Source organism: Alligator mississippiensis, chromosome 1 (genome assembly GCF_030867095.1).
Source record: "Alligator mississippiensis isolate rAllMis1 chromosome 1, rAllMis1, whole genome shotgun sequence".
Classification (NCBI taxonomy): Eukaryota; Metazoa; Chordata; order Crocodylia; family Alligatoridae; genus Alligator; species Alligator mississippiensis.
In genome coordinates this window covers 168,372,039-168,389,336 of record NC_081824.1, presented here as the reverse complement: position 1 = coordinate 168,389,336, position 17,298 = coordinate 168,372,039, and the positions used below count along the sequence as shown (strand labels likewise).

The 17,298-nt window shown below is 46.7% G+C and overlaps 1 protein-coding gene across 1 annotated transcript in view; it reads left to right on the top strand.

Moving 5' to 3' along the window:
- The first annotated feature begins 12,029 nt into the window (after nucleotides 1-12,029).
- The window catches only part of ZNF318 (zinc finger protein 318), a 44,639-nt gene continuing 39,370 nt past the window's right edge, over nucleotides 12,030-17,298 (top strand). The window contains exon 1 of the mRNA XM_059716538.1: nucleotides 12,030-12,390. Within this exon, the coding sequence (XP_059572521.1) occupies nucleotides 12,064-12,390 (327 nt within the window). The 5' untranslated portion in view covers nucleotides 12,030-12,063. The remainder of the gene's footprint in view (nucleotides 12,391-17,298) is intronic.

Genomic DNA, 17,298 nt, shown 5'->3' with positions numbered 1-17,298 from the left:
GTGTTCAGGGCCAGCAGGGCTAGTGTGCAGTCCTCGACCTACTGCAAGCAGCTCTGGCTCCATGCCTGTGTGAAGCCAGATGAGCAGTGGGCATGGGTCCAGGCAGGGGTCTGGGTGCCGGGGAACCCAGGGCGGGGGCCAGCGTAGGTGCTACTGGCCCATGGAGGCAGCGTTGAACCTCCACCCATGCCCATGAAGGGGCCTGCTACTAGGCAGTGGGTGGCTGCCAGGGGCCAGGTGGGGCTCTGGTTGGGGGCAGGACAGCAGGTGGCACGAAGGTGATTACCAGGGCCAGGATGGTGTCCAACACCCTGTGGTTGTCCTCCATGGACTCCATTGCCCTGGGCATGAGCACACTCTGCTTCCACAGGGCCTCCACATGCTCGTGCTCCAGGGCCAGGAGCTGCACCTGGAATTCAAAGTCCGGCGATGTCCTCTGCTCACCAGGCCCATGCGTTTGCCAGATGGTCCTCTGATGCTGTCAGAAGCCAGTCCAGGAGGAGGGTGTGGTCCTGGGTCCTCCTCCTGCGGAGCTGGAGCATCTGCAGGGTACTGGGTATGCATGGTGGTGACCCTCAGCCCACATCCTGGCTGCCAGCAGCAGCCTCTCCCCCACATGTAGCTGCAGGGCCTGCAGAGCCATGAGAAAGAAGCTGTTTGTGAGAGTTTGCAACATTTATGAGATAAGGTGCTCTGTACCAGGGTCTGTGTGCTGCCTGGCCTCAGATCAGGGGCCAGGAGTGCACAGGTGCCCGGGGACCATGGTAAGCTGGGCAGGAAGGCCTGAGCCCAGGCGGCTGCCAGCCAAGCCCCTCATCCCCTACTGTGCAGTAAAGTGTCTCATGGAGCTGCATCCCCATATACCTCCCTCTCCTGGCCCCTTCTCTGCAAGTGGTAGCTATGCTTCTTCACTACTATCTTGTCCATTCACATGAGAAGGCTGGCTTTCAGCTGGGGTCATTGGTAGTTTAAGGACTGAGCTGTGGCACTCCCCTCAGAGGCAACCCTGCACAAACCATTCTGTAAATAGGAAGACAAGGAAAGACTGGACCACAATTGTGGGCTTCTACTGCCCTCACTAGCTGTATGTAAAGATAAAGTATTATTACTAAGGGGCTAAGGGGCTAGGAAAAAAGGATTTACTTCCTATTCAATTGTGTGTTATCCTGGTTTTAGCGCTATTGTTAGTAAACTCATACACCTGTTCCATTTAGTGTCTATATATCCTGGCTTCCCCCAGTCATAAATCTTAACACTCATGTGCAGGAGGTCACAATTCTCATTTTTGTACCACCAACCACCTGTGCTATATTCCTCGGTATGTGCTTGTCTGTATATATTGTTTACTGCGTTAAGTAAGGCTACTTTAAAAGTAAGCAAGTTTTCATGTTCAAGACATAGCAAATGGCTTCCTGCTGTTGATTTACATGAGCTCTAGTAAAAGGAAGTACAAGCAAATTAATGTTCTGTTAAGGGGAATCTTAAGGCCCCAAATAAGGGATGTCTTTGCATGCATCTGCTGGTAACTAAAACAGTACATCTCTTCGGTTTTTTTAAGTCTCTCATTTCAAATAGAAAAGCTTCCCATGTCTTTATGAGGCATCAAAATAAATTCTAAGATGTCCAGAATTAAGCATGCTGTGTATTTTCTCAGAACACTCCCCCAAGATGTTTTCATTCCAACCAGACTTCAGAACATCTCTGATGTCCTCCAACTTGCCTGTTGTACCCTGAGCTCTGGTTGATCTTGCTCCACATGGAGTGAATAAGATGCAGCTTTTAGGTACCATCAAGCATTCTTTGCTTCAACCAGTATTACCTACACACACGCATATATAGTTATAAAGCAAAACAAACAAACAACCCCCCAACCCCCCCCAAACCCAAGCAAACAAAAAAACACATTAACCCTGCCCCTACACACACACACACACACACACACACACACACACACACACACACACACACACACACACACACACCACACCCCCCCCCCCCCCAGGAAACTACCAGTCTAACATAACTGCTATGAACTCACTAATCTGTATTCTGCACACATTGACTCTAATGGGAGCCGAGTCAGGACTGTAGTATAAATGGTCTTTTCCCCCTTCAGGTTCCCCGCCCCTTCTCATAATAACCTGGCCTATTGCCATTTTATGTTATGCTTTTGTTTTCTCTGATTTGGGTTAAATGCAACATAGAACAGAGGCTTGTCCGCTTTTGTAAGTAATACATCTAACATTTACCATCACAGCATTAGAAACAGAGAAGAAATAGGTCCTAGTTAGTTTTGGGGGGATGCAGTTTTTCTCTACAGTCTTTACTCCATGGCTTTGACCAGTCTGTATCAGATGTTTCAAGTGACGATGCTTCGGCTACTTCCCTTAGGAATCTAGTCTAGGACTGATGACATGATATCCCTCCAGCACAACTTGGGTGTGACTGAAAGTATGTTCTTCCCTCATCCCATGCACTGGTTAATACAGGTTTCCCTTGCTTTATGCTGTACATGCATTCCTGTAAATGGTGCATAACTCAAATTTGCATAAAGGGAACCCACTTTACAATGTAACAAATAGGTATAGTTCCAAGAGCTTGACTGTACTGATCCCCAGACCCATTGCTACCACTTTTACAAGACTATCTTGGTATTCACCAACAGCAGACAGTACACACAAGCACAGCTGCAGCTTCAGAAGCACAGGCACCAGCTTCCCTGAGCGGCAGCCATGGGTGCTGCTGCTGGGCAGCTTCATGGCTCACAGCTCCTGGGGCGCTGTGCTGATGGGACCGGACTGACCCGGGCTGCAGGGGCCAGTGCTGTAGGGGGCCTGGGCACCACCACTCTGCTCAGCCCCCTCAAATAATTTTTTTATTTTTCTGCCTATGGCATCACTCCCACAGTGCACCACACAAAGGAGCTGACTGCGGGCTTCCACCACACTGATCGCATAAGAGTGAATGTACCTTGCATATAATTAATTTTTGGTATAAAAAGGGTCATCGCATAAGAGCGAATTCTCACATACAGAACCCGCATAATGCAAGGGAAACTTGTATTGAATCTGAACAGACAGCAGCACTGGCATGGCTCAGCTCCAGAATGATCAACATTTCCTTTATCACAAGAAAATGCTCTGAGAAAGGCTGCACTTCTTGTCTCCCAGCCAGGGCTCTACCATTAGCATAACTGACCTACAATCCTACAATGTCAGACATGGGGGAGGCTTGCTTACTCCCCTGGCTGTCTCTGAAACATTTTCCTGACATGTTTCCTTATCTTTTATCTGAAGGCACAATATACACGTTTCTCTCTGCGTTCTACAGACAAAACTAATGCCAAATTCAGGGATCAGGGGGAAATACTGTACACGTCATACTCATGTACAGATGCAAACATACAGTTCTGCCTAGTCAGAAAGAAATATTTGCTCTTATAACTACCAAAGATACTAGGGGCTGCTGTGGCTAGACCAGTCTTTGCTCAGCTTTATGAAGGTAAAACAGACTTAAAAATCAAGATTTCACATTTTTCCTGTAATTTTTCTATCTGTTCCTTAGAGCTTATGAGCCAAACACAAACCGTGATTCCTGTTCTCATTTCCCTTTTCATTCTCTCTGAATTCTATTGCTAATTCCTTCCATTTTACTTTCTTCCCTTTTACTTCCTAATTCTTAGTCCTTCTGTCACTTTCCACATTCTTCAGTGTTTTAAAGTAAGCTTCACCTTCAGCACTGAGCTGGAAGAAAATACAAAACCAAAAACACCCCCTGTTTTACCAACACAGCTTTCTGCATTCAATTGGCTACAGTGTCTCTTTTCAGCAACACCTGGTTGGAAGTTCTTCAGATCAAGATAAACCTTGGATTTGCAAAGGACATTTGATTGTCCAAACTATTAGCACAGAAGACCAAGTGGCAACACCCTTGTTCTATGAAATTTTGGGGCATCAAGGGTAGGACTTTTTCAAACACCTTTGCAAATCCTGTAGGGACCCTAGGTTTTCCAAGCATATGGCAAAACTTAGGTCCTGATCCTGTGAAGTGCTGAACATCTTCAACTAATTCTGCAACGATATGGATTGGCCCTTATTACCCAATTTTCAGTACTACTGAGAACACCTAAAGATCTTGAATTGAATCCCACAGCAGGTTGTCAGCCTAGCTAAGTCAGTTGTGTGTCTTCTAGAACTGGAATAATAGCCAGGGCATAATGTCTCTTCACTGGCATTGTTAAGTGATGCACAACAGGATAACAGGGCAGTATGCCAGTATGTAGGAAACATAGAATGGAGTCATTTATTTCAGACAGAAGGACCTTTTCTCTTCTGTCATACAATTTATGGGAGTAGCTTTCAAACTGCATTTTGCAAGTCTCTGGTGATCTTTGAGACCATGGTGTGTAATCTGAAGACTGCTTTGGGATACCTCAGTTAAAATATTTGGTAATAAAGATGCTTGGTGGCCTATGGTAAATTCTGAGGGCTGACTGGTCTGCAGCTCAGAAAGCATGCCAACCATTGGCCTATAATATCTGTTTCCTTTTTGTCTGCCTTTTGAGAGGTTCTGTCATCAGAATGAAGAGCAAGATTTTTGTACATTTTTGTACCTGTAATAAATGGTACTCAGCTTTCATATGCCCTGTACATCAAGAATAAACAACATCAGGAGCTATCCTCAAAACTTCCTCTGAACAGAGAAGGAAAGCATGGGGGTGTTCTGGGTTTTTGGACACCTTTTAGACGATGCCAGCATAAATATTATCTAAGACTTGAGGGAGGAGAGGGGAAAAGATAGAGAGGTGCTTCTGGGGGTTTTAATATTTGTTTTCTTTTTTGTTTAACTTTTAAGGTGGCTTGCTTAAGAAAAGCAGGTGGATGCAATGGGTGTACAGGCAGCTTAAAAGCCGGTAGGGCAGTGGTTCCCAAACTCTGACAGATTACACACCACCAATTTAAAATGATACAACCTTAAGTACCACCAGCAATTTTTTGTCACATAAATCATAAATCTGCTAATGCATACCACTGACAGGTTGCCTGTGTACCACAGGTGTTATGCATACTACAGATTGGGAACTGCTGATATAGGGTATTTCTCGCTCTTTCTTTCTCTTTCTCTCATTGGACTTTTTTTAAAGCTTATAAAACTCTTTCCTTGACTTCCAGGCACTAAAAAGGTCGTTTGGGGTTTTTTTATTAGTAAGCAAAGTATATTTTGGGGATTTTTTTTTGTAACTGTTACATTATTCTGGTTATAAATGTTAAGTAGTATAGTAGTTTAATTATATTGTCACAGAACAGGACTTAGTGCTTTGACAAATATGAAAAACAATGACAGTAATTAATTCGAACTGACACATGATGTTTCTTCACATTAACTAGTCTTATGTAGAATTTGTAGTCTTATATAGAGTTTAGATTATGGTTTATATGGGATGGTTTGGATAGGGAGACCATTGTGCCTGGAACTGTACAAACATATGCAAAAAATTAAGTCTCTACCTCCAAGGGCTTATAGTTGAATTAAAGACAAGTCATGAGAGAATGTAACGCACTTTAGGAGAAAAGTGGAGATGGTGGATAAGGGCAATAAAAATAACTCTGTGCACAAACAGTGTATGCATGCTTGGATGGTTGACATTTTTTAATCATGTTTCCTGAGTTTGTGTAGCAGTGCACTCATTCAGAAACAGTTAAGGTGGGGCAGTGAGTTTTGCGTGCAATTCAATCTAATTTTACCCACCTGGCACACATGCCTTACCCTGGTGCTATAGTAAGCCTGGTAACCTTTTTGAGGCTACTCCCACTTGTGTTTCAAAAAGTACAATGTGCTCTGGAGCATGTATCCCTAGGAGTAGGCAAGGTTCACTCTGAGTTGGCAAATGAAGCATCACATCCTCAACTGCAAACCCTCATGTTCCAACCTGCTAATTAAAAAAGATGAACCTCTCTTAGCTCCTTACCCAGTTAAAAAAAAATGGGAATTTTAAAAGCAGAGATTTCCATTGCAACATTAACTTGTGTGTTTGAACACAAGAAGATACCTCTTGCTGCACTAGAAAGGACCCTGAGTCCATCCCTGCCAGTAGCCAATACTACCACATACTTCAGGAGATGTGAGAAACTCCAAGGTGACTGACAGTGAAGTAACCTCTCCAGAATTAAATTTTCCTTTTGACTCCATCTGTTGGTGATTATGTACACCCTGAAGCAGGAGACGTTTTCTTACCACTTCAGATCATAGAATCATAGAAAATTAAGGTTGGAAGGGAACTCAGAAGATCATCTAATCCAACCCCCTGCTCAATGGAGGACCATTTCCCAACTATATCATTTTTGTCTACCCGGGTCTTCAAAACCTCTAAGGATGGAGATTCTACCTCTTGGGTAACCTATTCCAGTGCTTTACTACCCTCCTTGTGAGAAAGTTTTTCCTTATATCTAACCTAAACTTCCCTTGCTGCAACTTGAGATTGTTGCTCCTTGTTCTGTCATTTGTCCCCACAGAGAATGGTCTAGCTCCATCCTCTTTGCAACCACCCTTCAGATAGTTGAAGGCTGCTATAGCCTCTCTTTGTAAGTCATATGCCCCATCCCCCTAACCATTTGTATTGCCATCCACTAGACTCCTTCCAATTTCTCCACATCCTTTCTGTAGAGGGGGGCCCGAAACTGGACACAGTACTCCAGATGTGGCCTCACTAGTGCCAAATAGAGGGGAATAATCACCTCCCTCAATCTGCTAGCAATGCTCCTACTAATGCAGTGCAGTATGCTGTTAGCCTTCTTTGCAACAAGAGCACATTGTTGGCTCATATTCAGTTTATTGTCCACTGTAACTCCCAGGTCCTTTTCTCCAGCACTACTGCTTAGCCAGTCAGCCCCCAAGCCTGTAGCAGCGCATGGGATTTTTCTATCCTTAGTGCAGGACTTTGCACTTGTCCTTATTGAACCTCATGAGCTTTCTTTTGGTTCAATCCTCCAGTTTCTCTAGGTCTCTCTGCATCTTAGCTCTACCTTCCAGTATATCTACTATGCCCCCAAGCTTGGTGTCGTCTACAAACTTGCTGGGAGTGCACTCCATCCTATCAGGTCATTGATGAAGATATTGAACAAAACCAGCCCCAGGACTGACCCCTGGGGCACTCCACTTGAGACAAGCAGCCAACTAGACAGAGAATCGTTGATCACTACCCATTGAGCCCGATGATCCAGTCAGCTTTCTACCACCTTACAGTCCATTCATGCAACCTGTATTTCCTTAGCTTGCTTGTAAGAATGTTGTGGGAGACACTAGCAAAGGCTTGCTAAGGTCAAGGTATATCACATCCACTCCTCTTCCCACATCCACAAAGCCAGTCATCTCATCATAGAAGGCAATCTGATTGGTTATGCATTACTTGCCCCTGGTGAATCCATGCTGACTGTTCTTAATCATCTTCTTCTTCTCCAAGTGCTTAGAAATGGGACCTTTATTCTTGAGGACCTGCTCTGTGATTTTTCCAGGGATTGAGGTGAGGCTGACTGGTCTGTAGTTCCCTGGATCCTCCTTCCCTTTCTTAAAGATGGGCACTATATTTGCCCTTTTCCAGTCATCCAGGACCTCTCCTGACCACCATGATTTTTCAAAGATAATGGCCAGTGGCTCTGCAATCACATTGGCCAATTCCCTCAGTACCCTTGGGTGCATCGCATCCAGCCCCATGGACTTGTACACTTCAGCTTTTTTAAATAGTCCCTAACCTGTTCTTTTGCCACTGCTGGCTGCTCATCTTCTCCCCAAACTGTGCTGTCAGGTGCAGTAATCTGGGAGCTGACCTTTCCTGTGAAGACTGAGGTGAAAAAGGCATTGAGTACTTCAGCCTTTTCCACATCATCTGTCAGTAGGTTGCCTCCCCCATTTGGTAAGGGACCCTCATCTTCCTCTTGTTGCTGACATACTTGTAGAGAAACCCTTCTTGTTATTCTTCATGTCCCTTGCTACCTGCAACACCAATTATGCTTTGGCCTTCCTGATTTCATCCTGGCATGCCTGATCAATACTCTTATACTCCTCCTTAGTTGTTTGTCCAATCTTCCACTTCTTGTAGAATTCCTTTTTGCGTTTTAGCTCACTGAAGAGTTCCCTGCTAAGCCACACTGGTCTTCTATCATATTTGCTAGTCTTCCTGCACTTTGGATGGTTCATCTGTGTGCCCTCAGGAAGGTTTCTTTAAAACATGACCAGCTCTCCTGGACTCCTTTCCCCCTCAGACTGGCTCCCAGGGGATCCTGCCCATCAGTTCCCTGAGTGAGTCAAAATCTGCTTTTCTGAAGTCCAGGGTCCTTGCTCTGCTACTCTCCTTCCTTCCTTTCCTCAGGATCCTGAACTCAATCATCTCGTAGTCACTGTTGCTCAAATTACCATCCATTACTACATTCCCCCCAATTCTTCCCAGTTTGTGAGCAGCAGGTCAAGAAAAGCATGACCCCTAGTTGGCCTCTCTAACACTTGTACCCAGAAATTGTCCCCAACACTCTCCAAAAACTTCCTGGATTGCCTGCGCACTGCTGGATTGCACACCCAGCAGATGTCGGGGTGATGGAAGTCGCTTGTGAGAACCAGGGCCTGGATCAGGAAACACTTCTTTAGAACTATTTTTTGTAGTTTAAACAACAAGAGAACCATGTCAAATATATATATTTGACATAGTTCTCTGGTTGTTTTAACTAAACAAAAAATTATATATATATAATTAGGGGTCCGGCCCTGCTCCCTCACTCTCCCTCCGCGTCAGGCCTGGGCCTGCTTCTCCCCTCTACCGCGCGCCCCATGCTGCTGCTGCCACCACATCAGGCGTGCTTCTCCCCTTCCCCGCCACTGCTGGCCCATTCCTTCCTTCCCCTCTCCCCCCCACTGCCGCATCAGGCCTGCTCCTCCTCTCCACCTGCCGCCTCTGCTACCTCTGCCACCACCATGTTGGGCTCATTGCTCCCTTCCTCTGCCACCGCCACCCCGCTCCTCCCCTCTGTCATGGCAGTGCTCCACTACACTGCTGCCGCCTGCTGTCCATCAGACTTTATTTGCAGTCTGATTGGCTGCCAGACAACCAATCAGAGTGCAAATAAAATGGTAAGGCTTTTATAATATTAGAGTAGAACTGTATAATAAAAACATATTTTGAGGTACAATCTATGATCATCCATGCAAACGTTTCAGTCGTTTCCATTAAAGATATTATTAGTTTTTTCTCAATAAAAGAGGACTATGGCTCATAGTGTCTTTGTATTTTTTAATAGACTTACATCTTCACATTTTGAGACGTGTGCCTTAAATCTACTGAGGGGTCCCTTGAGTCTAAAAGGAGTTGAGTACCATTGTATCAGATAGTTGTACAAGTGGCATAAAATGCCTCATACCTGTCCTTTAGTGAAGCAGATAGCTTTTCCATAGTGAATATGTACTATATTCTCTCTGTCCATTCACCTTTGTTTGGTGGAGTTGACTGTTTCCATGCTCTGGCTAGTGGCTATTGCATTGACAGCTGCTGAGATGAAGTGAATGCATAGAGATTTGTAGTAAACCCATGACTTTTAAGCTTAGCAAATATCCTGAGATGGAAAATTTGCAGTAATAGGGGGAAACCCTGTGCGTGAAGGTATCTTTTTGCATGAAGACCTACCAACACAGCTCAGAGTATAATCTGGATCATTTGTTAAGTCTAGATGGAGCCAGGTATGTTCAGCGCAGCAATTTAACCAAGGTCTCTTGTTGCCAAAGAAGAGGAGGCAGAATATGGGTGTTAATTCATTGTTTTATCTCTACTTCTGAGATTTCTGTACCTAAATCTCTCTCCCAGCTGTTAATTTATGTCACTTTGGATAATTTCTTGCTGCAGGGTTTGATAGGTGCATACATTTTGGCTACAATACCCTTAGTTGGGGAAAAACCAAAACATGCCCTTTTAATCTGAACTAGAGATAGAATACTTTTTCCTCTTAGACTGTTCTGAAAAACTTCCTAGCTGAATATACTGAAATGTGTTAGGCATATTATCCAATAGCACATTGAGTCAGGAGAAATATTGTTATTGCAAAATAATTGTGGCATATATATTATTTCCCTTTGCTCCAATTCTCTTTCTAGATTAACTGCTCAATTTTTATTCAGAAGCTATTGGTTTTCAATGGAATATAGCGAAACAAATTTTTGTTATTTCACACAACCTCCTGATTTTGGCCCAACTAAACAGGGCATTCCCTGCAAAGGGATCACCTTCCATATTGCTCTTGTCCAGTTTTACATCATCTAGGACAGTGGTTCTCAACTTTCTTAGACTCAAGGCACCCTATCATTGGACTTAGCTCCCATCAGAAAATACCAGCTCTTAGCTTTCCCTTGTTTTTTAACTGTGGAAAAATAACGGAGCAATTCCTGTCTTGCAAAGAACTCAGCATGTCAGAATGGTTTGAACAGCATGGATTCCTGTTTTATATCTCTGGGCAAAAGTGTAATGACACAGCTGATTGTGCAGCTCTGGCAACAACCATTTCTTTTGTTACCTCCCAAAGTTGGTGCTTGGGGGAAGCTTCCTGGTCACCCCACCATAGTTATGCCACTATCTCTGGATTTAGCTTGTGAATCATATGTGGATATTTGCACACCTAACAGCAGTGCTAGTGCCGCATGGTACCCTGTTGCACCCTCAGAAGGATCTCATGGCACCCCAGGGTGCTATAGCACCTTCTTTAGGAATGACAGATCTAGGGTTACTGGGTTTAGAGAGACAAGGTTCTTTGGGTGAATCTGGTATCTTTTATTAGACCAACTTAAATAGTTAGAAAAAAAAAATTAAACAAGCTTTTGGGTTGAAAAAAACCCTGTCAGGCAGATACATACACACACATGCACACACACGCACTCTCTCTGTTTGTGTTTCTTTGCCTTGGGTGTTACTAGTTTCTGTGTATAAGCAATAAAATCTTTGCATTGGCTCTTACTAATTTGCAGAACTTATAGCCACAATGTGTGTGCACACAAACAGATATACACTGTAAAAGATGTGTGTTTTACAGTGTATGTCTGGTTTATATACATATATTGTGTACATTATAAATATATTGCATGCAATACATATATTTTATGTATGTAAAACATATATACCGTAAAATGTGTGCGCGCACACACATTGTGGCTGAGTTCTGCAAACTACTAACAACCAACACAAAGATGTTATTGTGCATGCGCGCACGCATGTATATATATGTTTAGAGGGCATTGTGTATCTACACACACATATACAACATCCAATGCAAAGTTGTGTGTGTATACACCCACACACACAACTCAGTGCAAAGATGTGTACAGGTTTCCCTTGCCAACCGTGGTTTTGAGTATCTATGCTTAATAATCTATATACCATTTTGGCTACCACAGTATAGAGTTTTGAGTAACCACGGTTTTCCGTGGCTGCGCATCAGACTGCCACCTGCCATTTTTCCCATAACCCTTTTGTCTTGCCAACTACGGGAACTTTCAGGAACCCAAACCCAGCGGTTGGCAAGGGAAACCTGCATGTGGATACACACGCACGCATATACATACACACACACATATTATAGAAGATATTTGTATGCATATACACAGCACTCGCTCTATAATGTACCGAGTAGGTGCATATATCTCCAGAGCAGAGACGCAGCGAAACAGACGCTCGTGGGACCGCGCGCGCCTGGCCGCCCGGCTCTTGGCAGCGCCTCCCGACCCCGCCCCTACTGGCGGCGGGGGGCGGGGCGGCCGCTCGGGGGCACTAAGTCACAGCAAACAAGACGCAGCTCCCAACTAGCCGCACATGCGCACCCACGGGACATTTCCCCCCCAAGCAAGGCGCCGCCGCCGCCGCCGCCGCGCCGAGGGCACGCTCCCCCCAGCGCCGTCACGTGACCCGCGCCAGGCCATCGCCATTTTGTGCGGCCGCCCTCTTCCCCCCCACCTGTGCGCCCGCGACCGTGTTTGGCGCTGGGGGCGCTGGTGCGCAGGCGCAGCGGGCTGGGCCCAGGCGCCAGGCACCTCGCCATCATGTACCGGCCGGGCGGCTCCCGCTCGGGCCCGGCCTCCGCCTCGTCCTCCTCGTCGTCCTCGTCGTCCCACCGGCCCAAGGACGGCGGTGCACCGGGCCCCCGCGGCTCCCGCTCCGCCGGCCCGGGTCCGGGGCCCGGCCCCGCCCGCCGCCCCCGTTCGCCCTCCGCGCACCGCGCCGCCGCCCGCCGCTCGCCCTCCCCGCGCCGCCGCCGCAGCCGCAGCCACAGCCGCGGCCGCCGCCCGCCCTCGCCGCCCGCCTCCGCCGGGCCCGGGGACCGCCGCGCCCGCCGGGGCAACGAGCACGGGGACAGCGGCGGCCGCCGGGTAACGCCCCCGCGCCTCCCTCCCGCCTGGATCGGGTGCCGCCGCGGGCGTCCGGCCGCCTGCCGGGAGCCCCGCGGTTACCACACTGTGGGTCACGACCCCGGTGTCGGTAGGGGGGGGGAAACGGGACCCTGGGGGGGAAAGCTTGGGAAGCGCTGGCTGGGCTTGCCCCGCTGCTGGGGGTCAGGCTGGTCCACCTATTTTGGGGCTGGGAAGTGCCAGGCTCCCTCTGCTCAGTCAGGCCGCTTGCCGTGTTTGGGGTCGGGAAGGGATTTTAACCGGCTGTCAGGTCAGGGTTTGGTTTGCCTTCCTCTGTAGCTGGAGCGTGGCCCCCTGCTTGGGACGGCTTGGTGCAGCCACGCTTGGGCACCCCCAGTCCTGTTTCTGCCTGCTTTACCTGGGGTGGGTGAGGATGTCAGGCCTGGAGCTGTCAGGGTTGAGGGTTGTCTGATGTCGAGTGTAGACCAGCGGTTCCTGAGCTCGGACACATTGCGTGCCGTCAATTTAGAACAATATGACTTTCAGTGCCACTGGCAAAGTTTTGTCGTATAAAGTAATTATAATAAATATGTTAATGCGCACCACTGACAGGTTGTTTGAGTACCACTGGTGGTACGTGTACCACAGACTGGAAACTGCTGGTTGAGATGATGGTTTAGGTAGGGATGATCCTGTGTTGGGCAGGGGTTTGCTAGATCAGTGGTTCTTGACCTCTCTTGTACCACAACCCATTTGTAAACATAGATGGCCAGTCCTGACTTAGTGCTCCTCACTCCCGATCTGCTGCTCGACAGGCCCCAGCCCCCCAGTGTGTGGGGCAGAGGGTGGGTGTGTGGGGTATGGGGGGGCCCCAAGCAGCCCCTGACAGGCGGGAGCTTTGCCAGCCTGTAAGGGAAAATCTGCAGTTTCCCATGTTTTTCTCCTTTTAAAGGAGAATCCATTGTTAAAGTTTGTTTGCACACTTTCATGTGTTCTTACAACCCACTTTGGGTCACGACCCATGGGTTGAGAAATGCTGGACTAGATGACCTCTGGAAGTCCCTTCAAGCCTGACTTCTCTGACTGATACTATGAGCCACCAGGGTTCTCAGCTTGTGGCTCCTCTGATACCTGCCATTTCTGCAGTCAGAGGGAAACCTTGGCATGTGCCTGCCTGGAGTGTGGTGCCCTGCAGCCCCTTTGCCACCTCCTCTAGAACCTCCTGCAGGTCTCCCTGCACCTTTGTGTTTACACATTCCCTGTCCCTGGCAACACCAAGCCCTGGGACTTCCTGGTCATCCTTCTGGCCCTAGGCAAGCTGGCTATATAACTGGCCAGGAAGGAGACTGGCTGTGGAGACCCCCCGGGGACGGTGAGGCTGTTTTCCTGTCCCTCATTCATTCAAGTCTCTGGGCAGAATCCACTAGCTTCTAGGACTTGTTTGAGGGCCAGTGGATACTGGCTGGCTGGTATGCTCTGCTTGGTGTTGTCGTGTGTCTCTCCCCCCCCCCCCCCCAATGCCCTCGTTTTGAACCTTTGACCTTCACACCTGTCCCTGTTTAGTTTATGTTGTCCCCTGAATTCAATTGGTGCATACCCAGTAGCTCTCCCTGATAACAGGGGGGCTAACCGTTGCTCTATGGACATTAAGCCCGTGTTCCCCTTTGTGTGTCAAACAGACCTGTTGCATAGAGAACAGAGGCTGAAAGGGAGAGGAACCTGTTTTTGGGGGGGGGGATTTGCCACTGTTCCTCTCCCACTTGCATCCTCCAGCATTTAAGGTCTAGGACCTTCTGATTTGGAGGCTGTGCCCCTAACTCCCCTGCTCAATAGTCACCCACTTGCAGGCTTTCTCTCTCCAGCTTGGTCTTCCCCTAAGCAACCAAGCACCAAGTCCCTTTTCTTCAGGCAAAGGGATCTCCTTTAAATATGACAGGGCATGCAGTTGATCCTTGTACTTCCTACCATTTGTCCTGGCCTGGGACTTGTGGCTCCCTAACAGGTGCTGGATCCAGGTTGCTTCCAATCCCAAAGTCTAACAGGCGTCTTCAGAGCAAATTCTCTACCATGGGCATGTGTCAGGGAGAGGGGCAGGAAGCCTGCGTAGTTGTTCTGCTAATAGGTTAGACCATGGATTTGTATAGGATGGTTTGAATAGGGATTATCCTGCCTAAGGCAGGAGATAGATTTGTGACGGTCTTAAGAGAAGCAGAGCTGAAAGGGGCCTCCGCATGCCATCTAATCCATCTAAGATTCATTTTCTGTTACATTTTTGCGTGTGTGTGTAGACTGTGCTCAGAAAGATTTATACCCTTTATTGTGGTGTCAGACCTTTCCATCCAGGCTCTTCAGGTTGAGGTTTGGGCATGTGAACCTCTGGATTTTCTCTGACTATTCCAGCTGGGGACAGTTTCATTGTCAGTGCAAAACTCCCATTTGATCTTTCCATTGCAGTCCAACTCTGTTTACTGGCTTTCTTCTTGTTACTGTGTGGTACTGTGATTGTAGGATGGGTGTTCTGTCCTAGAAATACTACATTAACTTACGTGCGTGCATTGCTTGTCAAGAAAGATTTAATCTTGCATGGTGTTGGTTAACAACATGCTTACAGGAGGAGATCCCATATGCTTTAGCAGTTAAGCATCACTTGCTGTTTAAGGGATGGACAAGTTTTTATGTCGTGTGAAACCCATATGCTTACCTGGCTTGTTGAAATTTGCTGAACTTTATGGAGGTCCTAGGTGGTTTTTGGAATCCAAATTCAGAGTCCTTTTAAGCAAGATTTCCCTGAGATTCAGTTCTTCCATGCCCCCAAATCCAGCATTCTACAAAATCAGCTAATTCTTCTAATGTTATTTTGCATCTGTGGCACAAATAAAGCATTAATTGTCCCCCGCTGATTTCAGGAGTTTGGGATTTTTCTCTGCTGGTACATAGCATTCATTGCTCATTTGATGGAGCAGCACTGACAAAGTTATTGACTTTTGAAGCTTGGATATATACATTGGCTAGGGCAGTGATTCTCAACCAGCCACCGCACCACGGGGTGCATACAGATCCTTTTAAGGGTGCCACAGGGTGACATGCAGTGTTTGCACTGCCACAGAGTGCTGTGAAGTGTTTGCACAGCTAGACATGCAAAAATGATTCACAAGATAAACCCAGAGATTTCAAATAGGAATCTGTAGTGTCAAAACTATTCTGACCTGGTGCGGTTTTTCTGAGTTCTTTGCAATAGAAGAATTGCCCTATTATTTTTCTATAGTTGCAAAATGAGTGAAAAATAAGACCTAACATTTTTGAAGGGGTGCCTCATCTGTCGAGGGATGCCTTGCATCTAAAAAAAATTAGAGAATCCCTGAGCTAGTGCTAAGTTCCTGAGCCAAAGAGATTAAATGGTGCACTGTTGGCAAGAGTAGGGCTCTATTGAAGTACGAGGTTTCTAGATGCATTCTTGTCAGAAGGACCATGTGGCTCAGTGTGACACATTATTGAATATGCCCAAATCTAAGATGACCCTCAATTTAAGATGACCTCCCCGATGATTCTAGAATTTAATGATTGGAAGGTTGTCTTTAATTGACCCCCTCCCCCCATGTGCAAGGGGGTAAGTGGTATGGAGAGATCAAGCTGCTTGTGCCTGCCCCCTGCCACCTCTGCCCCCAGCCTGTCTTTTCCCACTCCCCATGTTAAATGGGGGAAAAAACCTTGTCTTAGAATCAAGTAAATACAGTATTTAAAAAAAAAAAATGTGAATTGCACTTGTGCTGTGAGTACAAGCCCTTCCTTTAGTGGTCATTTGGTCAAGGAGTTGCTGATAGACACCATGTATTGATGCTACTGTTTCCAGGTTCTTATACCTTAACTTTTTTGGTGTTGAACAAGGAAAGGCGGATAGTTGGAGCAGTTCATGAGTGTGGACACATGGAGGGGAGATGTTTGGGAACTTAGGATTGAAGGAATAGGGAAGGTTTAGCAGGAAGAATGGCGGTAACTTGAAGGAGGGGAATAATTGGAGGGTAATGGAAAGGAGTTTGAGGGGGGCTTAAAGTGAGAGGGTGGAGGGGGTTATTGGAACTGAGGCATGGGAAGGAGGGCATATACAGTGGCCCAGTTTAAGTAGTACTCCATACTCCTCATGCATATCAGGATCTTGGGGACACTGCTCTGCTATACAGAATGATTCCCTTTTGCTCCTCTAGATGTGAACTGTAGGATCTGGGGGTTCCTGGCCATCCCCTGTTTGAGCCTGGATATAGGCAGTTTGAGTCCTTCTCCCTGCTCCTCTGTTTTAACCAGCTTCTCTCTCTGTTCCCCAGGAGCTGAGATTTGGATGCCCCTCTTTTGAGAGGGTTGTAGACTCTTCCATATGATTCTTTTTGCATGGTCCCTGTCTTTTTAAAGGGTGTTAAAAGTTCCTTTCTTTGTTTTTTCATTGATTGAGTGAGACACTTAAATATTAAAGAGGGTGGGGTTGGGAATACTCTACAGAGAGGAATGGGGCAGGTCTCCAAGTTATTCCAAGTAGAATTTGTCTTCAGGGGATTGATTGTCTCATAAAAATGAATGGGCCATTTTACACCCTTGAGCTTCCTGTGCTGTAGATAAAGGATAGGCAGAGCTGTTTTTCTATGCACTGTCAGGAGTTGGAATAGGCCTTTTCATTCTTCTGTTCTTTCCTGCATATACCCTCCTTGGAGCCTTTCCATCTCCAGATAGTCCATCCAACCTTGCCAGACATGGATTATCAAGGAAGAAGGTGGAGATGGTCTATTTGGGGGAGGGGTCAGGACTGCAGGGAATATGATCACTCAAAGTAGTGGATGTGATGTAGGAAAGGTTTGTGGTGTGGGAACAGTACAGTGATTAACAGAATGGAAAGGAACAGTCAGAGCTTCACAGTGGCACATGGGGTCTTCTCTCTTCATA